The sequence below is a fragment of the Phyllosticta citriasiana genome (genome assembly GCF_038021145.1).
Source record: "Phyllosticta citriasiana strain CBS 120426 chromosome Unknown IWZ02scaffold_7, whole genome shotgun sequence".
NCBI lineage: Eukaryota > Fungi > Ascomycota > Dothideomycetes > Botryosphaeriales > Phyllostictaceae > Phyllosticta > Phyllosticta citriasiana.
This window is the reverse complement of record NW_027117284.1, coordinates 1,207,290-1,226,078: the sequence shown is the minus strand read 5'-3', so window position 1 is coordinate 1,226,078 and position 18,789 is coordinate 1,207,290. Positions and strand designations below refer to the sequence as shown.

Genomic DNA, 18,789 nt, shown 5'->3' with positions numbered 1-18,789 from the left:
AATCCAGTACCTGCCACGAGATGGCTCTACTTACTAACGGTTACTTGCATTATGCGTCTGCATACGGTTGACGGATGGCTCAAGATCGTGCCTGCGTGAGTGATTGATGCGATGGCAGAGGCCCTTAACACAGGAGTACGTACGCAATCATGCCGAGCCGAAGGTTGAGTTGAATCTGCTGTGGACATATTTGGGACGTGAGGGCAGACTCAGGTGGTCGCTTGCTACATGTAGCCTGGCAGGGAGTCGGCTGTCATCCTGTAATACAAGAAGGCGGAGAATTGCAGGCCTGTCTCGTACAAGGAAATACAGCGTTCGACTGGTGGCCGCCAGCCTGAAAGATGTTTGCTCAGCATGGTTGTACATGGGCATTGTTTGATGGAAGGTGAGACAGAGCGGCGCTGTGAATGTGAAAGTTGGCCGTACAGTATGGTGCCTGTTATCCTCGCATCTTCCGTAGGTGCATTAGCACAATATGGGCTCGCGGTTAGTTGCTGGCTGACAGACCGCTCGTTCTCCACTCTTCGGCGGAATCGTGACGGTGGCATGGTCGCCGCGAGTCGAGGCAGTTGAGGGACAGAAGAGCCTGGCCCTGGTGCCTTGTTTGCACTCTGGTACCCACGATCTTGGCGTCATGACTGAACATCTGAGAGTGGAAACTTGAAGCCGGAGACGTAGGCCAAGCAAAGCAGCTTGAAGGCCAAAGCGGATGTTCTGGTGGACTACCAGGTCCGTGCCGCCCTCCCATTGCGCTGCATCTGACTTGTCGATCGAGTAGCTGCCGCTGGCCGCTGCGGCGAAGGTTGTCCTGCATATTGGACTCGGCCCAACGCGAAGCTTGATCTGGACCGCACTTAAGAAAGACGGCCGAGTTGATGGATCAACGACTGAGCCCGGTAGCCGCTGGAGAGTCGCCGTCAAGTTTCCGATCGTGTCGATTGCCGTGTGGATGGAAAGAGGGGTAGTCCAAAATGACGCCACAGCTATACGGGACTTTGGCATGCAGCAGAGTCGGGCAACGCGCGCGGCGCGGGAGTCACCCCGCTTTGGCGCGAGAGTAGCGTGAGGTGAGGGCCTTCGAGCAAGAGAGCCGCAACCGAGACCGGATGTCCAATGCGGGAGCGGGTCCTGGAGCGAGGCGGCCGAGTGGTCAAAGACGACAGGAGAGCAGTCTGCAGATGCACTGCGACGGTTGCAATGGAGCGGAGAGCAGAAGGAATTGGAAGACGGAGGGAGGGTTGCACATGCTGAGGTCGAGACAGGCGAGAAGGATGCATGCGGGGTTGCCTCGTGCACTCGCCATCCCTCCACATCTCCAGATTCCACACCACCATCCCACAATCCCACATTCTCCCCTCGCCGGCGTTTACCCATTGATCCGGAATCTTGTGGTGGAGTTGGAACGGCGAACTGGCCGCTTCGAGACGTCTCTCTGCATATCTCCTTCATGGGCGTTGACAGCAGCACATGGACAAGCCTGGGCAGCCCAAGGCCCAAGCCATCAGCCGCGCAGTGGCCGGAGACCACGCTGTCTTGGACTCACCGACTGGCAAAAGATGTTTCTCGGGGGACTCGGAGCATTTATGAATCATGAAGAATCCGGTTGGAAAGAGCTGGTCCGACTGCGGCTCTGGACACGGACCTGGCCATCAATCCGGGGCAAACACAGCGGCTCGGTCCTTGGAGAGGCAAGCAAAGGGAATGGTCACTTGGAACCAGATCGACTGCATGGCCACCACGCCCTATACCTACGTGTACAGCACCCGTAGAGGTGCCGATGGTACAATCCAATCACCTCTGGCAGCCACTCAGCGTGGACCGGGGGGAGGGCAGTTTTCAAAATCACGCGGGATAAGTTGCGGCGATCTTGACATGAAGGAACAATTGTCCAAGTCGCCTCGCCAACTGCGGGCCGGGACATGGCGTGTACGGGGCCCCGTGGTTGGAGGATCAGCAGGAACGTATGCCTAATGCACGCATGGTTCCCCGCGCCGTCCTCCATGTATCCTTGGAATTGAGGTCATGGTGCGCGACTGGCCAGGGCAAAAAAGACGTCTTTGTCCGAACAATTTTTCTGGCTTGTCCCTGCTCTTCTCCTAGCCTGCACTTCAAAAGGCGCGGTCGCCCGCAGCTTGCTCACTGACCCTCTGTGCGGCTCTAGCTTCTGGATACCCGACCTTGCCTCTGCCAATTCGTCCCATTGAGGGCTGCGACTGCCTTTGTGTGGATCCGGAGCTTGGACCTTGCCGCACGCAGTTTATTGTCTCTGCGTCGAGCTCCAACATACCACCAAGCTTCTCGATAGCCATTGCCCAGCATGCGCATTTTATCTTCTGTTGCTACGCTGGCAGCAGCCAAGCTGGTTGCATCCCAGGTGTGTCAATTGCTTCCGAATCTATGGATTGGCTCTCAACGACCGATTCCACAACACTGCTCCCATTCTGAGCCAGTGCCACTCCTACCACCCTTTTGAGCGCCCAAAGATGCGAATATGCCGCAGAAGATTCATTTGGATCATTTGTCTGACTGTTTACTATCCAGGCATTGAACAACTCTAATCCCGACGATGCTCTTTGGGGCGCAACGTCACCACCGTATTATCCCTCACCATGGGTTGAGGAGACCACCGAGGGCTGGGAGACTGCAATCAGAAAGGCCAAGGAATTTGTGGGTCAATTGACTCTACTTGAGAAGGTCAATCTTACCACTGGTGTGGGGTAAGTGCCCGCTAAATCGCTTCAGCATGACACCTAATTTTTCGCAGCTGGGAAGGCGGACCATGTGTCGGCAATGTGGGCGCGATTCCGCGTCTTGGTTTCCCCGCATTGTGTCTTCAGGACTCACCCACCGGCATTCGCTTCAGTAAGTAAGCAAATCGAGGCCGTCACTTCAAAATCTGACACGATTATAGCGGACTACAACTCGGCGTTTACTTCGGGAGGCACCTCCGCCGCGTCCTGGGACCGCAAGGTGTGGTATGACCGCGGATACGGCATGGGAGAGGAGACCAGAGACAAGGGCATCGACGTGCTGTTAGGTCCTGTGGTTGGGCCTTTGGGTCGCTCCCCTGCTGGCGGCCGCAACTGGGAAGGCTTCTCCCCCGACCCATACCTCTCTGGTGTTGCTGTTGCAGAAAGCGTCAAGGGCGTTCAAGATGCTGGTGTCATTGCATGCACAAAGCACTACATCTTGAACGAGCAAGAGCATTTCCGCCAGGGTCCTGAGTCGAGAGGCTTTGGCTTCAACATTACCGACTCGCTCAGCTCCAATGTTGACGACAAGACCCTTCACGAGCTGTACCTTTGGTAGGTAACCCTGGGCAGTGGCATTGAACACATCTGACAGTTCCTAGGCCATTTGCCGATGCCGTGCGCGCTGGAACTGGCTCCATCATGTGCTCTTACAACCAGATCAACAACACTTACGGCTGCGAGAACTCGGCACTTCTGAACGGAATCCTCAAGGGCGAGCTTGGCTTCCAGGGATTCGTCGTTTCTGGTGAGTTAAAGCGTAATCTCCATCGCTTCGTCGGATAATCATTGACCTGTCCATCAGATTGGGGTGCACAGCACTCCGGTGTCTTTAGTGCCTTCGCTGGTCTGGACATGACCATGCCCGGCGACACGGCCTTCAGCACCGGCAATGCATTCTGGGGACCCAACCTGACCCTGGCCGTCACCAATGGCACCATTCCTGAATGGCGTATTGATGACATGGCCACTCGTATCATGTCTGCCTACTATTTTGTTGCAAGGGACAAGAACTACGTTGAGACCAACTTCAACTCCTGGACCACTGAGACCTACGGCTACGAGAACGCCATCAGCGATAAGAACTGGGGACTGGTCAACAAGCACGTTGATGTTCGTCGCGAGCACGCCAAGCAGATTCGCGATGCTGGCGCCAGGTCGACTGTTCTCCTCAAGAACAATGGTGTCCTCCCTCTTAGTGGCAAGGAAAAATTCACCGCCGTCTTCGGCAGTGATGCCGGCGACAGTCTTTATGGACCCAACGGATGCTCTGACAGGGGCTGCACTAACGGCACTCTTGCTGTTGGATGGGGATCGGGTACATCGGCCTTCCCATACCTCATCTCTCCTCTGAGCGCTATTGCGAACGAGGTCCTATCCAACGGCGGTATCATCCAGGGCATCACTGACGACTACGCTTACTCTCAAATCGCTGCGCTCGCCAGCCAAGCCAGCCATTCGCTGGTCTTCGTCAACAGTGACAGCGGTGAAGGTTACATCAGCTTTGATGGCAACATTGGCGACCGCAACAACCTGACTGTCTGGCACGCCGGAGAGACGCTGATTCAAAACGTGACCGCTGTATGCAACAACACCATTGTGGTCATCCACTCCGTCGGCCCCATCGAGCTTGGTGCTTTCGTTGACAACGAGAACGTTACTGCCATCGTCTGGGCTGGACTTCCCGGTCAAGAATCCGGAAACTCCCTCAGGGATGTCCTCTACGGCCGCGTGACCCCCGGCGGCAAGCTGCCTTTCACCATTGGCAGGAGCCGCGAGGACTACGGCACCGATCTCCTGTATGAGCCCAACAACGGAGAAGACGCCCCACAAGACAATTTCAACGAAGGCGTTTTCATCGACTACCGCAGCTTCGACAAGAACGGCATCGAGCCAATCTACGAATTCGGCTTCGGGCTCTCGTACACCAACTTCTCGTACTCGAACCTCAAAATCGTAAAGCACCCCAACGTGCCAGAGTACGCGGCCAACAACGCCACCAACGCGTTCGCGCCCTCGCTCAACACAACGCCCGTCTCGACCGACCTCGCCGACTACCAGTTCCCCGACGACATCGACCGCGTGCCGCTCTTCATCTACCCATACCTCAACTCGACTTCGGCCAACGCCTCGTACGGCGACTCGCAAGCCAGCGAGCCGTACGCCGCCGCCGACACGTCGTCGTACATCCCCGAGGGCTCGCAAGACGGCACGGCGCAATGGAAGGCGCGGCACCCGGCGGGCGGCGCGCCCGGCGGCAACCCGCGCCTCTACGACGTGCTCTTCACCGTCACGGCCACCGTCACCAACACGGGCGACGTTGTTGGCGACGAGGTCGCCCAGCTCTACGTCTCCCTCGGCGGCCCTGACGACCCGCTGTACCAGCTCCGCGGCTTCGACCGTCTCTATGATATCCAGCCCGGCCAGTCTAAGACATTTGGCGCCGATATCACACGCCGTGACTTGAGTAGCTGGGACACGGTCAAGGGCGATTGGGTCGTGACTGAGTACGAGAAGAAGGTGTTTGTGGGCAAGAGTTCGCGCAAGTTGGAATTGGAGGGGTCGTTTGGGTTGGAGGGGTCGTCTGAGTTGTGATGAGGCGGCGGCCGTAGAGCGAAAGCGGAGACGGATGAGATGTGGTGACGGTGGTAGTGGCGGTGCTGCGAGAGGAGAGAAGACGTGCCGTTGCATTTTCTGCGTGCATGCGCTAAGAGCTATGATTTCCTAGATATCCAGCCGACCGGCCATCGCGACTAGGTACTATTGCCGGTGTGTGCGTTGGTGCGGTGTGGCCTCAATCGCTCAATTTATCGGTTATTGACATGTCCATTTGTTGCCTGGATGCTTTTTCCGTGACCTTTTTGATCTTGAGGCAACTATGATCTGTTGTCTGCCTGCTCCTGTTGAAGTGCTCATCGCCACTTTTTGAAGGCATTAATCGAATAAGTGATGGGAGCTTACTCTGTGGTTTTGGTAGGGAAGTAAGCAGGCAGGCATGCAGGTACAGGCAACTTGGGTAGAAACCATGCAGCCGTCGCATTCTCTGGCTAGATGCCTCAGGTACTCACGGCACTCGCTCCAGCGCGAAAGCCCTCCAAAAATCTCGAAGCGACCTTGAGGACAGAGATTCAACAACAACAACAACAACAACAACAGTCGCGATTGAGGAGCCGAAAACATACTGCAAAAGGTTCTTTCTGCGATGGCAACAGTCCAGCATCGGCGGCAGCAGCAGCGCTTCCCGCCGCCTGTCTATGCAGTAAGGAGATTCGAGTCCGAGTCCACACGGGATGCAAGCACGAGAGGATGCCCAGGAACAAGGCTGCTGCTGGCTTCCATGGTCGAGTCACTGTACAGTACTGTTTCTCCGTTCCGAGATGTGTCAGTTGGGGCTCTGTGCATGTGCAAAGGGGCCGGGAAGGCCTTGAGTGAGAAAGTGGGAACGGTTCGTTGGGTCCGGTTTTGCTGCCTGAGGAGACCAAGGAGATTTAGTGATGTGTTCGATTGGATGAGGACTGGAGGTGTTGTTGAAAGCAAACAACGTCGTCATATCTGCCCCTTGAGAGTCCTCGAGAGCATTTCTTCTCCGAAGCCATATCTGATAGGCGCTGAGTGGTAATCTTTTCCGCGATGCCTTGCGGCGATTCTGCATTGAGAAGCTGCCGCAATCCTGGGTCGTTGAGAATATGCTGGAGCAGGACAGATCTTTCGGAACACGGGAGGGAGACGCTATAACAGTGGATGATGGAAGAAATGACACTCCTTGGTTCCAACTAAAGTGATGAATAACGACTCGCTAAGCGCAGTCTCGAGAATAGACGACTGCTCCCTAGACGTAGCTGCAATGGTAGACAACTACTCCCCAGAGGATGTCTCATTTCTTCCTGCATGCACTGTGCTATAAGCCTCCTGATTAGGTCTAGATTCTAGAAAGTCACCCCTTAAACTCGTGAATTATAGTTGCGACGAGGTTATGTCTGCGGTTTGCGGGAAAAGACAAGAGAGCTTGAGAGCTAACAAATTCAAAGTCAGCATGACTGGGTAAGGCAGTGGATTTGCTGAACGAATAAAAGAGTAACGTGACGAAATGAAACACTTGTCCAGTTTGAATGGGAGAAGTTGAGAGGGCCTGGCTTTTGTCCGCTTTGGATGCTGGGGTGATTGGGGAAAGCAAGTCATCCCAGCGAATATCAAAAGAAAAGGCTGCTCTCAACATCTAAGCAATGCCAGTAGTCGATCTCCATTGTGCCACCGATGGTAACTCAATCGAAAATAGCAGTGTTGAATTAGATGGATTCGGTCATTTGGAACTCGTGGTGCATTTGAATGATGCATTCATTCGAAGGCGTCAGGACAGATAGATGGTCCAGCTCTTAGCGCGCCGGAGCGGCGAATTCAAATGCGAACAAATCACGACGAGAAATCTGGTTGCCAACGGCGGCAATACAGTAGCTGGTATCCATGGATACAAAATGAACGCTGGATGAGCCCCTAAGCTTGGAGTGACGACGACATGACGGCCACGCTGGTCGATTGTTTACGTGGCTAGTCATGTTCGTCGAAGGCGCGGGTGGATGATCCAGGCACCTTTGGGCACCATCTACGTAACGCGGCCAGCCACAGCCGCTGTCGCGCGTCAATGCGCGGTCCCACGTCACGTACCATTGTCGGGGAAGTGTGTGGGTAGAGAAATAGAAGCGGCACGGCTGAAAGATGGGGGCAAAAGGCCGAAGGCCGTGTGGTGCCGGAAGCGTTTGATTGAGATGGAGACGGAGAAAACAAAGAAATGGCACGGTGACACGTGAATGGAAGAGATGAAAAGAAGCAATCATGGCTCTGCAATAGGCGGAGCAAGTTGCTTTCAAGAATCAATAGTGTTGTAGACGGACGGGTGGTGTCGGAAGGAAGCAGGATCGGTCTAGGACGCCAGACTGGGGTGGTGAAGAGCTGGCCGCACAGGAGGTCGATAGGTGGGTAAAATCTGGCAACGACTTTCAGACCCTTGTCTGCAGCACGGCGGCGCGAATCCGTCGGAGCGGCTATGCCAGACCGAGGGCGGGCGCCACTCTAGACGAGCAGCAGGTGTCGTAGTGGAAGACAAGAGCAAAAACCTTGCGTTTGTTTGTATAGCGGGAGCGAAGAATGAGGTTGGAGGTCAGAGAGGGACGCGCCCAGAGCCGAGCAAGGAGAAGGGGGCACGACGCGTGCTGATGCTGCAAGGCGTGTGTGACGCGTCGTTGGCCCAACCCAACAAGCGGAATTTGACTGATCGCACCCAACGCGTCTAGAGTTGACAAGCAGTTGGCATCTTCCAGCTGTTTGCTCGTGTACTATAGGGCAGCTGCGGCGGCGTCGATGGAAGCGGCCAGCGCCTTGGGCAAAATGTCAGCGGTGCCGTCTACCAAGTCAAGCACAAGCACCGCACAGCACAGCGCAGCACAGCACAGCACAGCACAGCACGCGCACAAACTTATCGCTACAAATGCTTCTCCATTCCTCGCCTCCTGTATTGACATCCGACTCCTGGCCTTGCCATCTCGCCCTGCCTTGCCCTGTCCTGCCTGGCGCGAATCGTGTGCCTCTGTCTGTCCGGCCAAGACCCGGGGCAAAGGTCAGCACGCCAAAACCCAAATAACGCGACTGCGCTGCCGGCCCGAGCCTCACTGCGTAAACGACTCCAGTCCGGCTGCAACACCACCAACCGACCACTTTTCCAACCACCTCACATTCGTCCCCCACCCAACCCACCGCGCCCAGTCACTTCCCCTGCGACCCTTCTCCGTCCCTCCCGTTTCTTCGATCGCTCGCTCTCCTCGTCCAGAGCCCGACGCCGTCGGTAAGTCGTCTCTGTCAAGCCCCGATGCGCAGCGGGGCTGCCTTCAACGCGGGTAGCCTTCGTGCGCCTCCGCTTGCATCTCTCTCGAGTCCTTTGTCCCATCGACCCTTTGACACCTTCTCTTCAACACAAACCTTGCCAGACTGACGTGCGCTTCGCAGAACCACATTTCGCCATCATGCCTCCGAGAGGTGGCCGCGGTGGCGGTCGCGGTGCAAAGCGCGAAGCCGTCGCCCAGGAGCAATCGGACACCCCCAACCCGGCAGACACGCCCACGAGAAAGAAGAGAAGAGTACGCTCGCATGCCCTTGGCAAACACCATGTGAATCACGCCCGTTGACGACTTCGCAGCTGAACAACAACGACGTCGCTGAAACGGCTGCACCGCCCCGTCCTTCGTCAGCACAAAGCGATAGAACAATCGGCAGCGACTACGAGGCGGACTTTCAAAAATCAACACCGGAAGAACTGCTCACACAGGTCGTTCCTATGCTCAAAGTGGCTCACTACACGACGAACGCACAGGTGGACTTGTCAAACGAGTTGCAGAAACGGGACCCGGTCATCGCTCAGCGCGGTAGCACGCAGGCATATGCCAAGATCGAAGGCCACTCTTGGGTTTATTTCGCAAAGTCGACGACCATTTTGATCGGAAGAGGCGAGCATGGAACGCGCAACCAAGCAAACGGCAGCACTCCCACCAACAGCCAGAATAATTTCGATACGACGTCGCAGCAGCCATCGGCTGATGCTCAGGTAAACATTGACCTTGGGCCGGACAAGCAGGTCTCCAGACTACACGCGTGGATCGAGTACGAACCGACCGACGGTCACTGGTTTATCATTGTCAACGGCCGCAACGGGCTGAAGCTGGACGATCGTACATTGTCTCGTGGGGAGAGGGTCAGGCTCCATTCTGGCGCTATCATCAACGTTTGCGGCACGGATATGATTTTTGTTTGTCCAGGCGAGGAATTGCGCATCCATCCCATGATCTGGACAAGAAGCAAACAGGGAGAAGCTGGGGATGGTGAAGGCGGTCATGATGATTCCTTTTTCCACGCCCACAACCACCAAGACAGAACTGCCGACAACCATGGCCTTCCCGCCAGCAGCCAGTTCAACCAAACCGCCCCCTCGCAACAGCAGTCAAACTCGAACCACGACCAGTATCAGCAAGCTGCACCTACTTCCGGGCCGCTGGCGCCAAACACTCCGATTCCTTCGCGCATCAAGCAGTCACCCAAGATCAAGACGTCACCCTCTGCTGCAGGTGCTTACTCGCGCGGTGTCATGTTGGAAAGCACCGAGCATATCGACTATAGCGCTGACAGTGCCAAGGATCTGAAGCCTCCACTAAGCTATGCTCAGCTAATTGGTCAGGCAATCATGTCATCCCCCGAGGAGCAGCTCACTCTTGCCAACATCTACGAGTACATCAAGAAGCACTATGCCTTTTATCGGTACAACGGCGGCGGATGGCAAAACTCGATTCGGCACAACCTCTCCCTGAGCAAGCATTTTGAAAAAGTTGCGCGTCGTACAGATGAGCCTGGCAAAGGGATGAAGTGGCGTCTGGTCCCGGAGGAGCGCGAGAACTTTTTGAAGAAAGGAATCCACACCAAAAAGCATCGCATGGGTTCCTCCGGACCCAATTCACCGGCCATCGCGCAGGCCACCGAGCGTCTGCACGGAGCTGTTGAAGTCCAAACGCCGTCTCAGCCGTCGAAATTTCAGGTGAAAGAGTCGCCGCGGTCCGTTACTCCACCATTGGCCAGCTATCCAACAGCCAACGAGTCCTATACTCCTGACCGCGGGCCACAGCCGCCCAGGGCCAAAGCTTTCTTCAAAGACGACCAAGTCTTTACGCCAATCAACGATCGCAAGCACGACGTGGCGTCCTTTCCCCCAGCTTCAACTGCAAGCTTTGGAGCACCGACCAACCCGGAAAGCAACGTGAGGGCCACAGCAATCCCTTCTGATAGCAAGGACAACGAGCCCGGGCCAACTCCCCGGGTTGGCCGATCTTCTCTGGAGATTACCTACTCGCCGCCTGCTACCAATGGTTACAAATCGTCAGGTCTGAATGACCTGCCAGACTCCGCTTTCAATGGTCTGGTTACGCCCCTGGTCGCAAAAAACCGCCCTCACCTGGCACCTCCCAGCACGGCAAAGATGCCCAGTCAGTACTGTTATCTCAGCTCTCCAGCGCCGTTTTGGAAGTTTGCCGATCTCGGGTCCACTCCTGCCCGCAACTTTGTCGACTCGAGCCCGACGAAAGAGGCCAAACCGTTCCGCTTTGGAAAAGCCGAAGAAGAGGATGATGAGGACGAGGACGAGGAGGAAGAAAAGCAGGACGATGGTGAGGAGACTGGTCCGATGCAGCCAAGCTCCCCTCCAGTTTTGGGTGTTGATGTTGATCGCAGCCGGGAGGGCTCACGAGATGGATCTGGTTCTGGAGAAGGCGAGTCCCAAGACTTGTCGCCCGCCACCCCGACGCGTCCGAGCAGTCGGCGATTCAACACGGCAGAGGAAGCAGCGGTGAAGAAGCAGCTCCCGGCGCAATTTGAGGGCGACGATAAGGAAGAAGGAATCGACCTGATGAAGTAGGTCGCGCATGTGCAATTTGCAGAGGAATGTAGGATGCTAACTTGTTGCGTGCAGGGGATTTCAAGGCATCGGCAGCTTCCACCGTGGGCTGACCCAGAGTGCTGGATTCATTCGCCGTTCGTAAACGAGATTGCGCCGTCCAAGACTGAAGTAAACATGAGAGTGAGCGCAGCACAACGCCATGCGTAATGAAGGGCAACCAGTTAAGCGTACGCGGGGACTGTTCGAAATGGCGTTTGGGATTGCTTCCGAGCTACGAGCGTGGGCCGCAAACGAGTTGTACAGGGACACGTCCCTTTTTTTTTTTTTTTTTTTTTTTTTTTTTTTTTTTGGGTTTCCGAGACGGCTGTTGAGAAGGATGTGAGGCTACAGTGCGAGGTTTCCGTTATATGTGTTTTTCTTTTTTGCGCTTTGCATTGAGTTGCTTTGAAGGTCTATCAGACACGAGGGCTGGCGGCAAGAGCGCAAACGGGCGCTGAAACGGGGCATGAGCCCGAAGCAGTTGACACGAAGGACGAGGAGTAGACTAGCAACAGGGCAGTTTCAGATGGTTGAGGCATTGTGGTGTTGAGTTCTAGAGGCATGTAGCCAAGCTGCCGGCGGGACATGCGGGCGCGCGGTCCGGCGACGGGAACCATGCAAGCGGCCATCGCAAATCGCAATTCCCAGCAAATAAATTAACAGAAGCGCTGCAAACCCCCCAACCCGTCACGCATCCCGCGTCGCGTGCTGCCTTTGCTTTTTTGTCTGTTTACCATCTTCGCCAGTCGTCTGGCTGCTTCGGAGTCTGCGGGAGAATGACGTGAAGATGGTTGAGCCTTCCGCCTGACGCCTATTCGCTCAGCCCGCAGCCGCACGCAGCTCTCCTCCACCCACATCAGACTGACTGGCCCGTCTCCGACCACGTTACGTCGTTGCGGCCGCCGCAAGCATCCACCAACGTCTCGTCCCAAAACATACGCGCCCGTGCGAATTGATTGCTTCCCAGGAGAAGGAGCGCGCAGCACGAGCGCTCGTGCCAGGCGCAATTCTCCCCTGTCGCGCACCCAACGCCAACCAGCCGACGGCTGCCTGGGTACCGACCTACCCTACCCTACCCTACCCTACCCTACCCTACCTGCCGTCATCCTCCTCCTCTCCGCTCGCCCTTCCGCCGTCTCCGCCCCCATCGACTCCCAGGTCACCGCAGCTGACCAGCCTCGGGGCCTGACACGACCAAGACGTCCGCGACTCGGCGAGCCGCGCGTTTGCTCAACACCACCGCCGCCGCCATCCCTCCCTCTCCCAACGCCGCCACGATACCCCACCTCGCTCCCAAGGCGTCAGCCTTGCTGCCACAATGAATCACATCCGCCAGTCGTGCCGCCCAAAGCACCAGGTCCTCATCCTCAAGTGCTACCCCCAGTTGCAAAAGGGTTATCGGGAGGCGGAGGTCAAGCCGAATAGTTCGGAGTTGAGCTATCTGCTATATTATGCCTCGACGCGGCGCACAAAATTGGTCAAGGTGGGCGAGTTCCTGGACAAGAGAACTGCGGGCGATGTGTGGAGAAGGAGAATAGGGTACGTGACATTTATTCTACTTTTTAATTTTTCTAAACAAGTAGCGCGCGTCGATGCAAGGGACTCTTAGTGGGAGATCAGGTCAAGACAAGAGGCAGTAGTGCGCCTGCTAACATGTTGTGCTCTGCAGAAACGTCCTGGTTACCCTCCAAATCCTCAAGGCCCTGATTGAAAAATGTCCCCGCGACATTCCTCTCTACGCCCTCAGCCTCTTTAGCATCCTCCGCACCGTCCTCAACTCCCATGACATCACACTCTTAGAGGCATCTATCCCGACATTTGAGACGCTATGCGCGCACCTCGATGCAGCGGCCCTCGCCGCCGACAACGAACTCGCTTCCCTTTATGAAGAAATTGTACAGCTTTATGCATTTTTTGCCAACAAGGAGAAGGAAAAGGAAGCAGGCCAGCTCTGGACCATGGAAATAAGATTTAGGAAAGCTGGCTTGTCGGCGATCAAGGCTGCTGCTGGCAGTGAATGCCTGGGCGCGGACGCTGGCAAACAACTGAGCGTCATTGTGCCCGTGATTCTAGTCAACCTGTACTCGACCGAGGGGATAGCCTTGACGCAACTGGAACTTCGGGAAAAAGAGAGGGAAGACATGGATAAGGAGGCTGCCTTTAATCGGCGAAAAAGCAGTTCTACAATGCGCACCGTCGAGGACGGAGACCCTGGGGCCGTAGCCAGGACTACCGAGGACTCGGACAAGATGGCCGAAGAGGAAGCCGGTATCGTTGCACTCCAAGCGCTGCGAAATATTTTCGAGGCAGTGGGCAGAGATCAGCTGCGCCAGGCCACTGCCGCCGTTCTCAAATTCATATCGACCCGCGTAAAATGGACGGAACATTTCCCGAATGGCGACGCCGACGGCTCATGGGCGACTACTCTATTCGCCATGATGTCTGGTTGGGCGTCTGTACAGGACCGATTTGTCATTCTCGTAACAGCATCGCATACGCTTGTCCACACCAAGATTGTCGAAGAACATTTGGATCAGGAGTACGTTCTTGCTACGATCATCACTTGGCTTCTTGGCGATGCCCGAATCAACTTCATCGGATTATCCGTCATGGATGTTCTTATTGGCCTGGTCAACCACATACTCAAGCTTTTGCATGTAAAAAGCCCGAGCTTGATGAATGGAGATGCGGGTGCAAAGGCGAGCAAAGAGACTCTCGAGGCCGCATCGACTCCAGCCACCCAAACTCCTTCAGCGAGCTTAGCTGACGTGGTCGATGGGACCGCAGCACCGTCCGAGGCGAGAGTGAGGCTGCTCAAGCAGCTCAAAAACTGCATTGCAAACCTCGCAAAGCACATTTACTACAACGACCAGATTCCGGACATGCTCCAGGCCATCTTGATTCGCTTGAAGCCGTCAACCGGCCCCAACCAATCGATCGCCGCCACCACGGCAGCGTCAATCGAGGAGTCCACCGCCGTCGTGGATTTGGCAGCCAGCACCGGTTCCCTTAGTGAAAAAGTACCAGCGGGATCCTTCTTCAGCTTCGAGACAGCACGTGTCGTCGCACTCGAGGCCGTCAAAGACATCCTCCGTGTGGCCAATTCCCCAAGTACGGATGCAGATGGCAACAAGAGCTCAATCGGTCGGAGTCGTGTGAGCGTCGATGTCTGGGAAGGCACACAATGGCTTCTCCGTGATCCAATCGCCAAGGTGCGCCGCTCGTATGTCAATGCCCTGCTCACATGGCTGGAGCTCGAGGTGCGCAAGTCAGATTTGCGTGTCGTGGACCCGAGAACCGATCGGAGAGATACCGGGAAAAGAGAAGGCGACAACCTCGCGCGAAGGGCCGTGTCGAATGCAAGTCAAACAAGAAGTCGAGAGAAGAGTCCAAGAAGGCTAAGGACGAGTTTCATGCCACTTTTGCATCTTGCAATGTATGACAATGCGCTGCAATTTGCAACCTCTTCAGACGACAGCGCGGATGCTGAATTCCTTTTGCTCCACCTTCTGCTATTTCGATTGGCGTCGAAACTGGGTGTCAATGCTCTCCTGACTGGCCTTCCGATGATGATGAGGCTGCAAGAGGATATATCCACCGTTGAAGAAGCGACGGCGAAGATTCGCATTGGCAGCCTGGTTCACGGCTACTTTTGGGCACTTGCGCACGCCTTCGCATTCGAGACCAGCCCCACTGGCCTGCAAATCACGGCGGAGATCAACCGACGCAAAGAGCGTGGCTTGTGGCTTCAAGGCATCACCGTTCCTCCGGTTGAGCTTCAGGATATTGACACACGGGCCACGGCAGCGGGATCTAGCATGCAGGAACCCTTCGATCTGAAACTCTTTGAAGATCGTCAAGAGTTGGTTGACAGAATATCGGACGGCTACTCTGACGCCATGTACTCGCCGCCCAACAGTCCACCGGCGAGCCCGGGACGATCCAGCATTCCGAACCTCAATGTCAACGTGCCGTCGTTCACGGGCCTAGGTATTGACAGCAGTCTTCAAAGCTCTCCGCCACGCGCTGAAGTTAAGGAGGCCCTTACCCCTGCCAAGTCTAACATACTGCCCGTCAAGATTCGAGACCAAATGCTTGAGTCCTGGAACAAGGAGGCCGTTCTCGCAATCATGGCAGCACATTATGACGCCAGCTCTGCTTCAGGGTCCCTTTCACACCGTACGAAGCGCGCCCACTCAGCCGTAGGCGCTGCCGCAGGTGGTGCATCAACACCGAATGGTTTTCTTGGCGTCAGCGCCGGCTATGGTAGCCCCAACGGCCTGCCGCATCTCAGCCCCAGCCCGAGCATCATCGGCAACCACCGCGCCGCCCTTGGCGCCCTCAACGATCACCATCAGCGTAACGGTGCCAACGGGTCGCCCACCACCAGCAGCGCGCGCTCAGCCGTACGTCTTGACGACCTCAAAAAGGTCCTCACAAACCAAGGCGATGGGCCCTTACCCTTGACCCGACACGGCCGCGACTCGGGCACGGCCGAGGGGGGCGAAGAGACCGTCGACGATGACGAGTCGTTCATCTCCGCAGACTTTTCCGTCAGCGAGTACTCGTACGCCGCGCCGGGCTCGAGCTACAGCCACGCAGCCAACCCAGACGACCCCAACGCCCGCCCTCCGCTTAGCACCGTCCCCTCGTCTACTCTTGACGCCAACACGCCCACAGGCGACCCCTCGGACCCTGTGAGCCCCAACGGCCACATCGACCACGTGCCCCCCGTGCCCCCGCTGCCTGCGGGCGTTGAGCCGGCCGCCGTCTCCAAGAACCCGTCGCCCCCTGGCACCACTTCGACGAACGCCAACGCCAACGCCAATGGTACTCTCCGCGCCCGCTCGCTCAAGTCGCGCGGCGCACAGTCTACGCGCAGCAGTCGCGGCCGCAGCCGTAGTCGCAGCGCCGCGGCGTCGGCGATCAGCGGCGGCCAGAGAAGAACGAGTGGCGCCAGTGGCATCATTGGGTCTGGATCGGTGGGGGGCGGGAAGGTGGACTTGGGGGGTCTTTTGGCGGGCATTGATGTTGATGGGGATAGTGGGGATGATGGCGTTGTTGGGATCAAGAGGGGGAGGGCGCCGTATTAGCGTTGGGATGTTTGTGGTTTGAGTGTCGTTGTGGGCGGAGTGAGTGAGTGAGTGAGAGCAGTTGAGTGGGTCTGGGGAGGGATTTGGGGAGTGTGGTGAGAGGGGGAGGAGAGCTTGCCTTCTTGTTCTCTATTTCGTCATGGTCTGCCTGCCTGCCTGTGTGGCCTTTTTCTCATCTTTGCGGCGTTTCTTCTCATGTGTTTGTATGCGAGGGCAGAGAGATGAGGTGGATGAATGGATGGATGGATGGGATCGGATCGGATGCCGGATCGATTGCTTGCGTGTGGACTGCTGCCACTCACACGCCTACTTCCTGCTGTGTTTATTAGAGCAAGAAGCCTGTCTGTCAGTCGGTCAGTCAGAGCAAGGCGGGCGCAGCGAGAAAGAGCATTTTCTTGATCTGTTTGTATGTTTGTCTGCTTCCTCTCTCGTCGTCCGACGTCCGACGTCCGGCGTCTGTATTTTGTATGTATGTAGGCGTGTAGGGCCTCCTCACCCGTGGGTCAGTTCACCGTCAATACCTTGCCTAAGGAGGGGGCGTGTTGTCTGTCCATTTGCACAACATTACAATACCTGGTACATGTACGTACGTACCCTTTTTCTCCCCTCCCCCTTTTTTTTTTCTTTTTTTCTTTTTTTTTTTCTTGCCCCCTCTTCCTCACCAATTCTAACCCCCTCGTCCTCTTCGCTACATTGGTACTACACATACTCCCTACCTACGCATCCCTCCTTGTAAATAGACCACCAACGCAACGGCTGAACGGCATGCATGCTAAAAGAATATGTGCGATGTTTTGAGTGTGCGGGCAGGCAGGTAGATAGATAGGTAGGTAGCTGGTACGGCAGGCGCGAAGGCAGGCAGGCGCGACAACAGCTATGTCCGTCGTGGAATGGATACCCATATTCGATTGCTGGGCCGTCGTGTTTTCTCAGAAGAACAAGGACCTAAAGCATGGCTCATCTATTTTCGAGACTCTTGGAGCAGTTAAATGGCATTCTTGTGGCGACCAGTGATTTCAACAATTTTGGACACTTGTCGCAGGAACAGCGTTGTACCCTCAAATTGAATTGAATAGCATTGAACTGGTATTTTTTTTTTTTTTTTTGTACCGTTGCTTCATATTTCGCTTCGTGCCATCGTCATAAGAAACACCCACCCCTTTCTGAGGTCTTCTCGTAAACTTACTACTCTTTCTCCGCATCCGCCTACTCTTTCTTCGCATCCGCCTTCATGCCCTCCTGAACCCACTTCCTAGCCCGCGCCGCATGCTCCTCCACCTTTGCCGGATCCTTGAGCAGCTCCTTCATCTTATCCGGGTCAGGGACGTTTCTGCCCTTTTCGACGCCGGGGCGGGCAGCCATGCGGTCCTCCCAGGCCTTGAGGGTGGGGAACTCGGCAATGTCGACGCCGCACCACAGCGACGCCGACACCCAGCCAAAGTGCGCAATGTCGGCGATGGTCAGCTTGTCGCCGACCAGGTACGCGTTGCCCGTCTCCTTCAGGTGCGTGTCGAGCACGCGGTACAGGCGGCGCGTCTCGTTTTGGTAGCGGTTGATGCCGTAGGGGATCTTCTCGGGGGCGTAGCGGAAGAAGTGATTGGCCTAGATAGGGGGAAAGACGGAATTAGCATCTCAATATGTCCGGGCCATTCATTGTTTTTGGAAAGCTGTGTCTCTTACCTGGCCCTGCATCGGTCCCACGCCCGCGTTCTGGAAGAAGAGCCAGTTGTTCGTCTCGTAGTACTCGCGCGTGCCCTCGGGGTATGAGATCTTGTTGTCCTTGTCGTACTGGCTCACCAGGTACTGCATGATGGAGCCGGATTCGAACAGGCGGATCTTCTGGCCGTCGCTGAAGGTGTCGGTCAGGGCCGGGATGCGGCCATTGGGGTTGATGGCAAGGAACCACGGCTCCTTCTGCTCATTCTTGGAGATGTCGATCTTGTGGACTTTGTATGGGAGCCTTTGGCAGAGTTAGCTTGGGTTCTTTCCATGGAGAAGGGCTCGGCTCGTTACCCCAGCTCTTCCAAGGTGATGGAGATCTTGACGCCATTGGGCGTCTGGGTGGTGTAGAGGGTGATGTCGGGCTTCTGTGCTGCCATTGTGTTGGATATGGTTGCTCTGTCTGTGACGTTTGTGAGTTGAAAGCGGCCGCTCTATATAAGTAGCGAAGGCGACATGGTGGTGCACCAATGGTGGGGCAAGCGGCAGCGACAGTGGCGGGGTGCTTAGAAATGTACTCTGGCATGTCAGTCTCACGTCAGTCGACACTGTGCTCCGTCGATTTCCAGAATTGGCAATGATTCAATGATGGATCAGCGTCGACTTTGAGCTCACTGCGACAGACTCTGGTAGTGAAAGAATAGCGGTTGCTATGGTGTCGTATCTGACATGGCATCGCCATTTTCAGGGTAATTGAAGCTGCATGTGAGCTCATAAAGATAGTCTTGTCATGAATGGAGCAACTAGAGCTTGATTCATG

The 18,789-nt window shown here is 55.9% G+C and overlaps 7 protein-coding genes across 7 annotated transcripts; 4 read left to right on the top strand and 3 right to left on the bottom strand.

The window, feature by feature from the left end:
- Window positions 1–205: 205 nt before the first annotated feature.
- Window positions 206–1,577, bottom strand: IWZ02DRAFT_278150 (uncharacterized protein). The gene is made up of 2 exons (XM_066763603.1): window positions 427–1,577; window positions 206–235 (listed from the first exon to the last, which is right to left on the bottom strand). Exon 1 carries the CDS (start codon window positions 1,447–1,449, stop codon window positions 466–468), a length of 984 nt encoding a protein of 327 aa, XP_066622445.1. The 5' UTR covers window positions 1,450–1,577; the 3' UTR covers window positions 206–235; window positions 427–465.
- Window positions 1,578–2,092: 515 nt separating this feature from the next.
- On the top strand, window positions 2,093–5,577 carry IWZ02DRAFT_452780 (beta-glucosidase). Its single transcript, XM_066767621.1, has 6 exons — window positions 2,093–2,374; window positions 2,542–2,717; window positions 2,765–2,862; window positions 2,912–3,305; window positions 3,353–3,498; window positions 3,556–5,577. The coding sequence occupies exons 1-6, from the start codon at window positions 2,318–2,320 to the stop codon at window positions 5,343–5,345; spliced, it is 2,661 nt and encodes an 886-aa protein (XP_066622444.1). The 5' UTR covers window positions 2,093–2,317; the 3' UTR covers window positions 5,346–5,577.
- On the bottom strand, window positions 5,557–5,965 carry IWZ02DRAFT_452776 (uncharacterized protein). The gene has a single exon (XM_066767620.1). The coding sequence runs from the start codon at window positions 5,928–5,930 to the stop codon at window positions 5,685–5,687; it is 246 nt and encodes an 81-aa protein (XP_066622443.1). The 5' UTR covers window positions 5,931–5,965; the 3' UTR covers window positions 5,557–5,684.
- Window positions 5,966–8,435: 2,470 nt separating this feature from the next.
- On the top strand, window positions 8,436–11,515 carry IWZ02DRAFT_452772 (fork head transcription factor 1). The gene is made up of 4 exons (XM_066767619.1): window positions 8,436–8,586; window positions 8,748–8,878; window positions 8,938–11,192; window positions 11,251–11,515. Exons 2-4 carry the CDS (start codon window positions 8,765–8,767, stop codon window positions 11,318–11,320), a joined length of 2,439 nt encoding a protein of 812 aa, XP_066622442.1. The 5' UTR covers window positions 8,436–8,586; window positions 8,748–8,764; the 3' UTR covers window positions 11,321–11,515.
- Window positions 11,288–11,597, top strand: IWZ02DRAFT_278020 (uncharacterized protein). Its single transcript, XM_066763602.1, has one exon. It carries the CDS (start codon window positions 11,378–11,380, stop codon window positions 11,558–11,560), a length of 183 nt encoding a protein of 60 aa, XP_066622441.1. The 5' UTR covers window positions 11,288–11,377; the 3' UTR covers window positions 11,561–11,597.
- Window positions 11,598–12,130: 533 nt separating this feature from the next.
- Window positions 12,131–16,427, top strand: IWZ02DRAFT_278000 (uncharacterized protein). Its single transcript, XM_066763601.1, has 2 exons — window positions 12,131–12,756; window positions 12,887–16,427. Exons 1-2 carry the CDS (start codon window positions 12,536–12,538, stop codon window positions 16,308–16,310), a joined length of 3,645 nt encoding a protein of 1,214 aa, XP_066622440.1. The 5' UTR covers window positions 12,131–12,535; the 3' UTR covers window positions 16,311–16,427.
- An 839-nt stretch (window positions 16,428–17,266) lies between these two features.
- IWZ02DRAFT_277978 (glutathione S-transferase) lies at window positions 17,267–18,488 on the bottom strand. Its single transcript, XM_066763600.1, has 3 exons — window positions 18,324–18,488; window positions 17,991–18,270; window positions 17,267–17,912 (listed from the first exon to the last, which is right to left on the bottom strand). Exons 1-3 carry the CDS (start codon window positions 18,407–18,409, stop codon window positions 17,517–17,519), a joined length of 762 nt encoding a protein of 253 aa, XP_066622439.1. The 5' UTR covers window positions 18,410–18,488; the 3' UTR covers window positions 17,267–17,516.
- Between the last annotated feature and the right edge of the window lie 301 nt (window positions 18,489–18,789).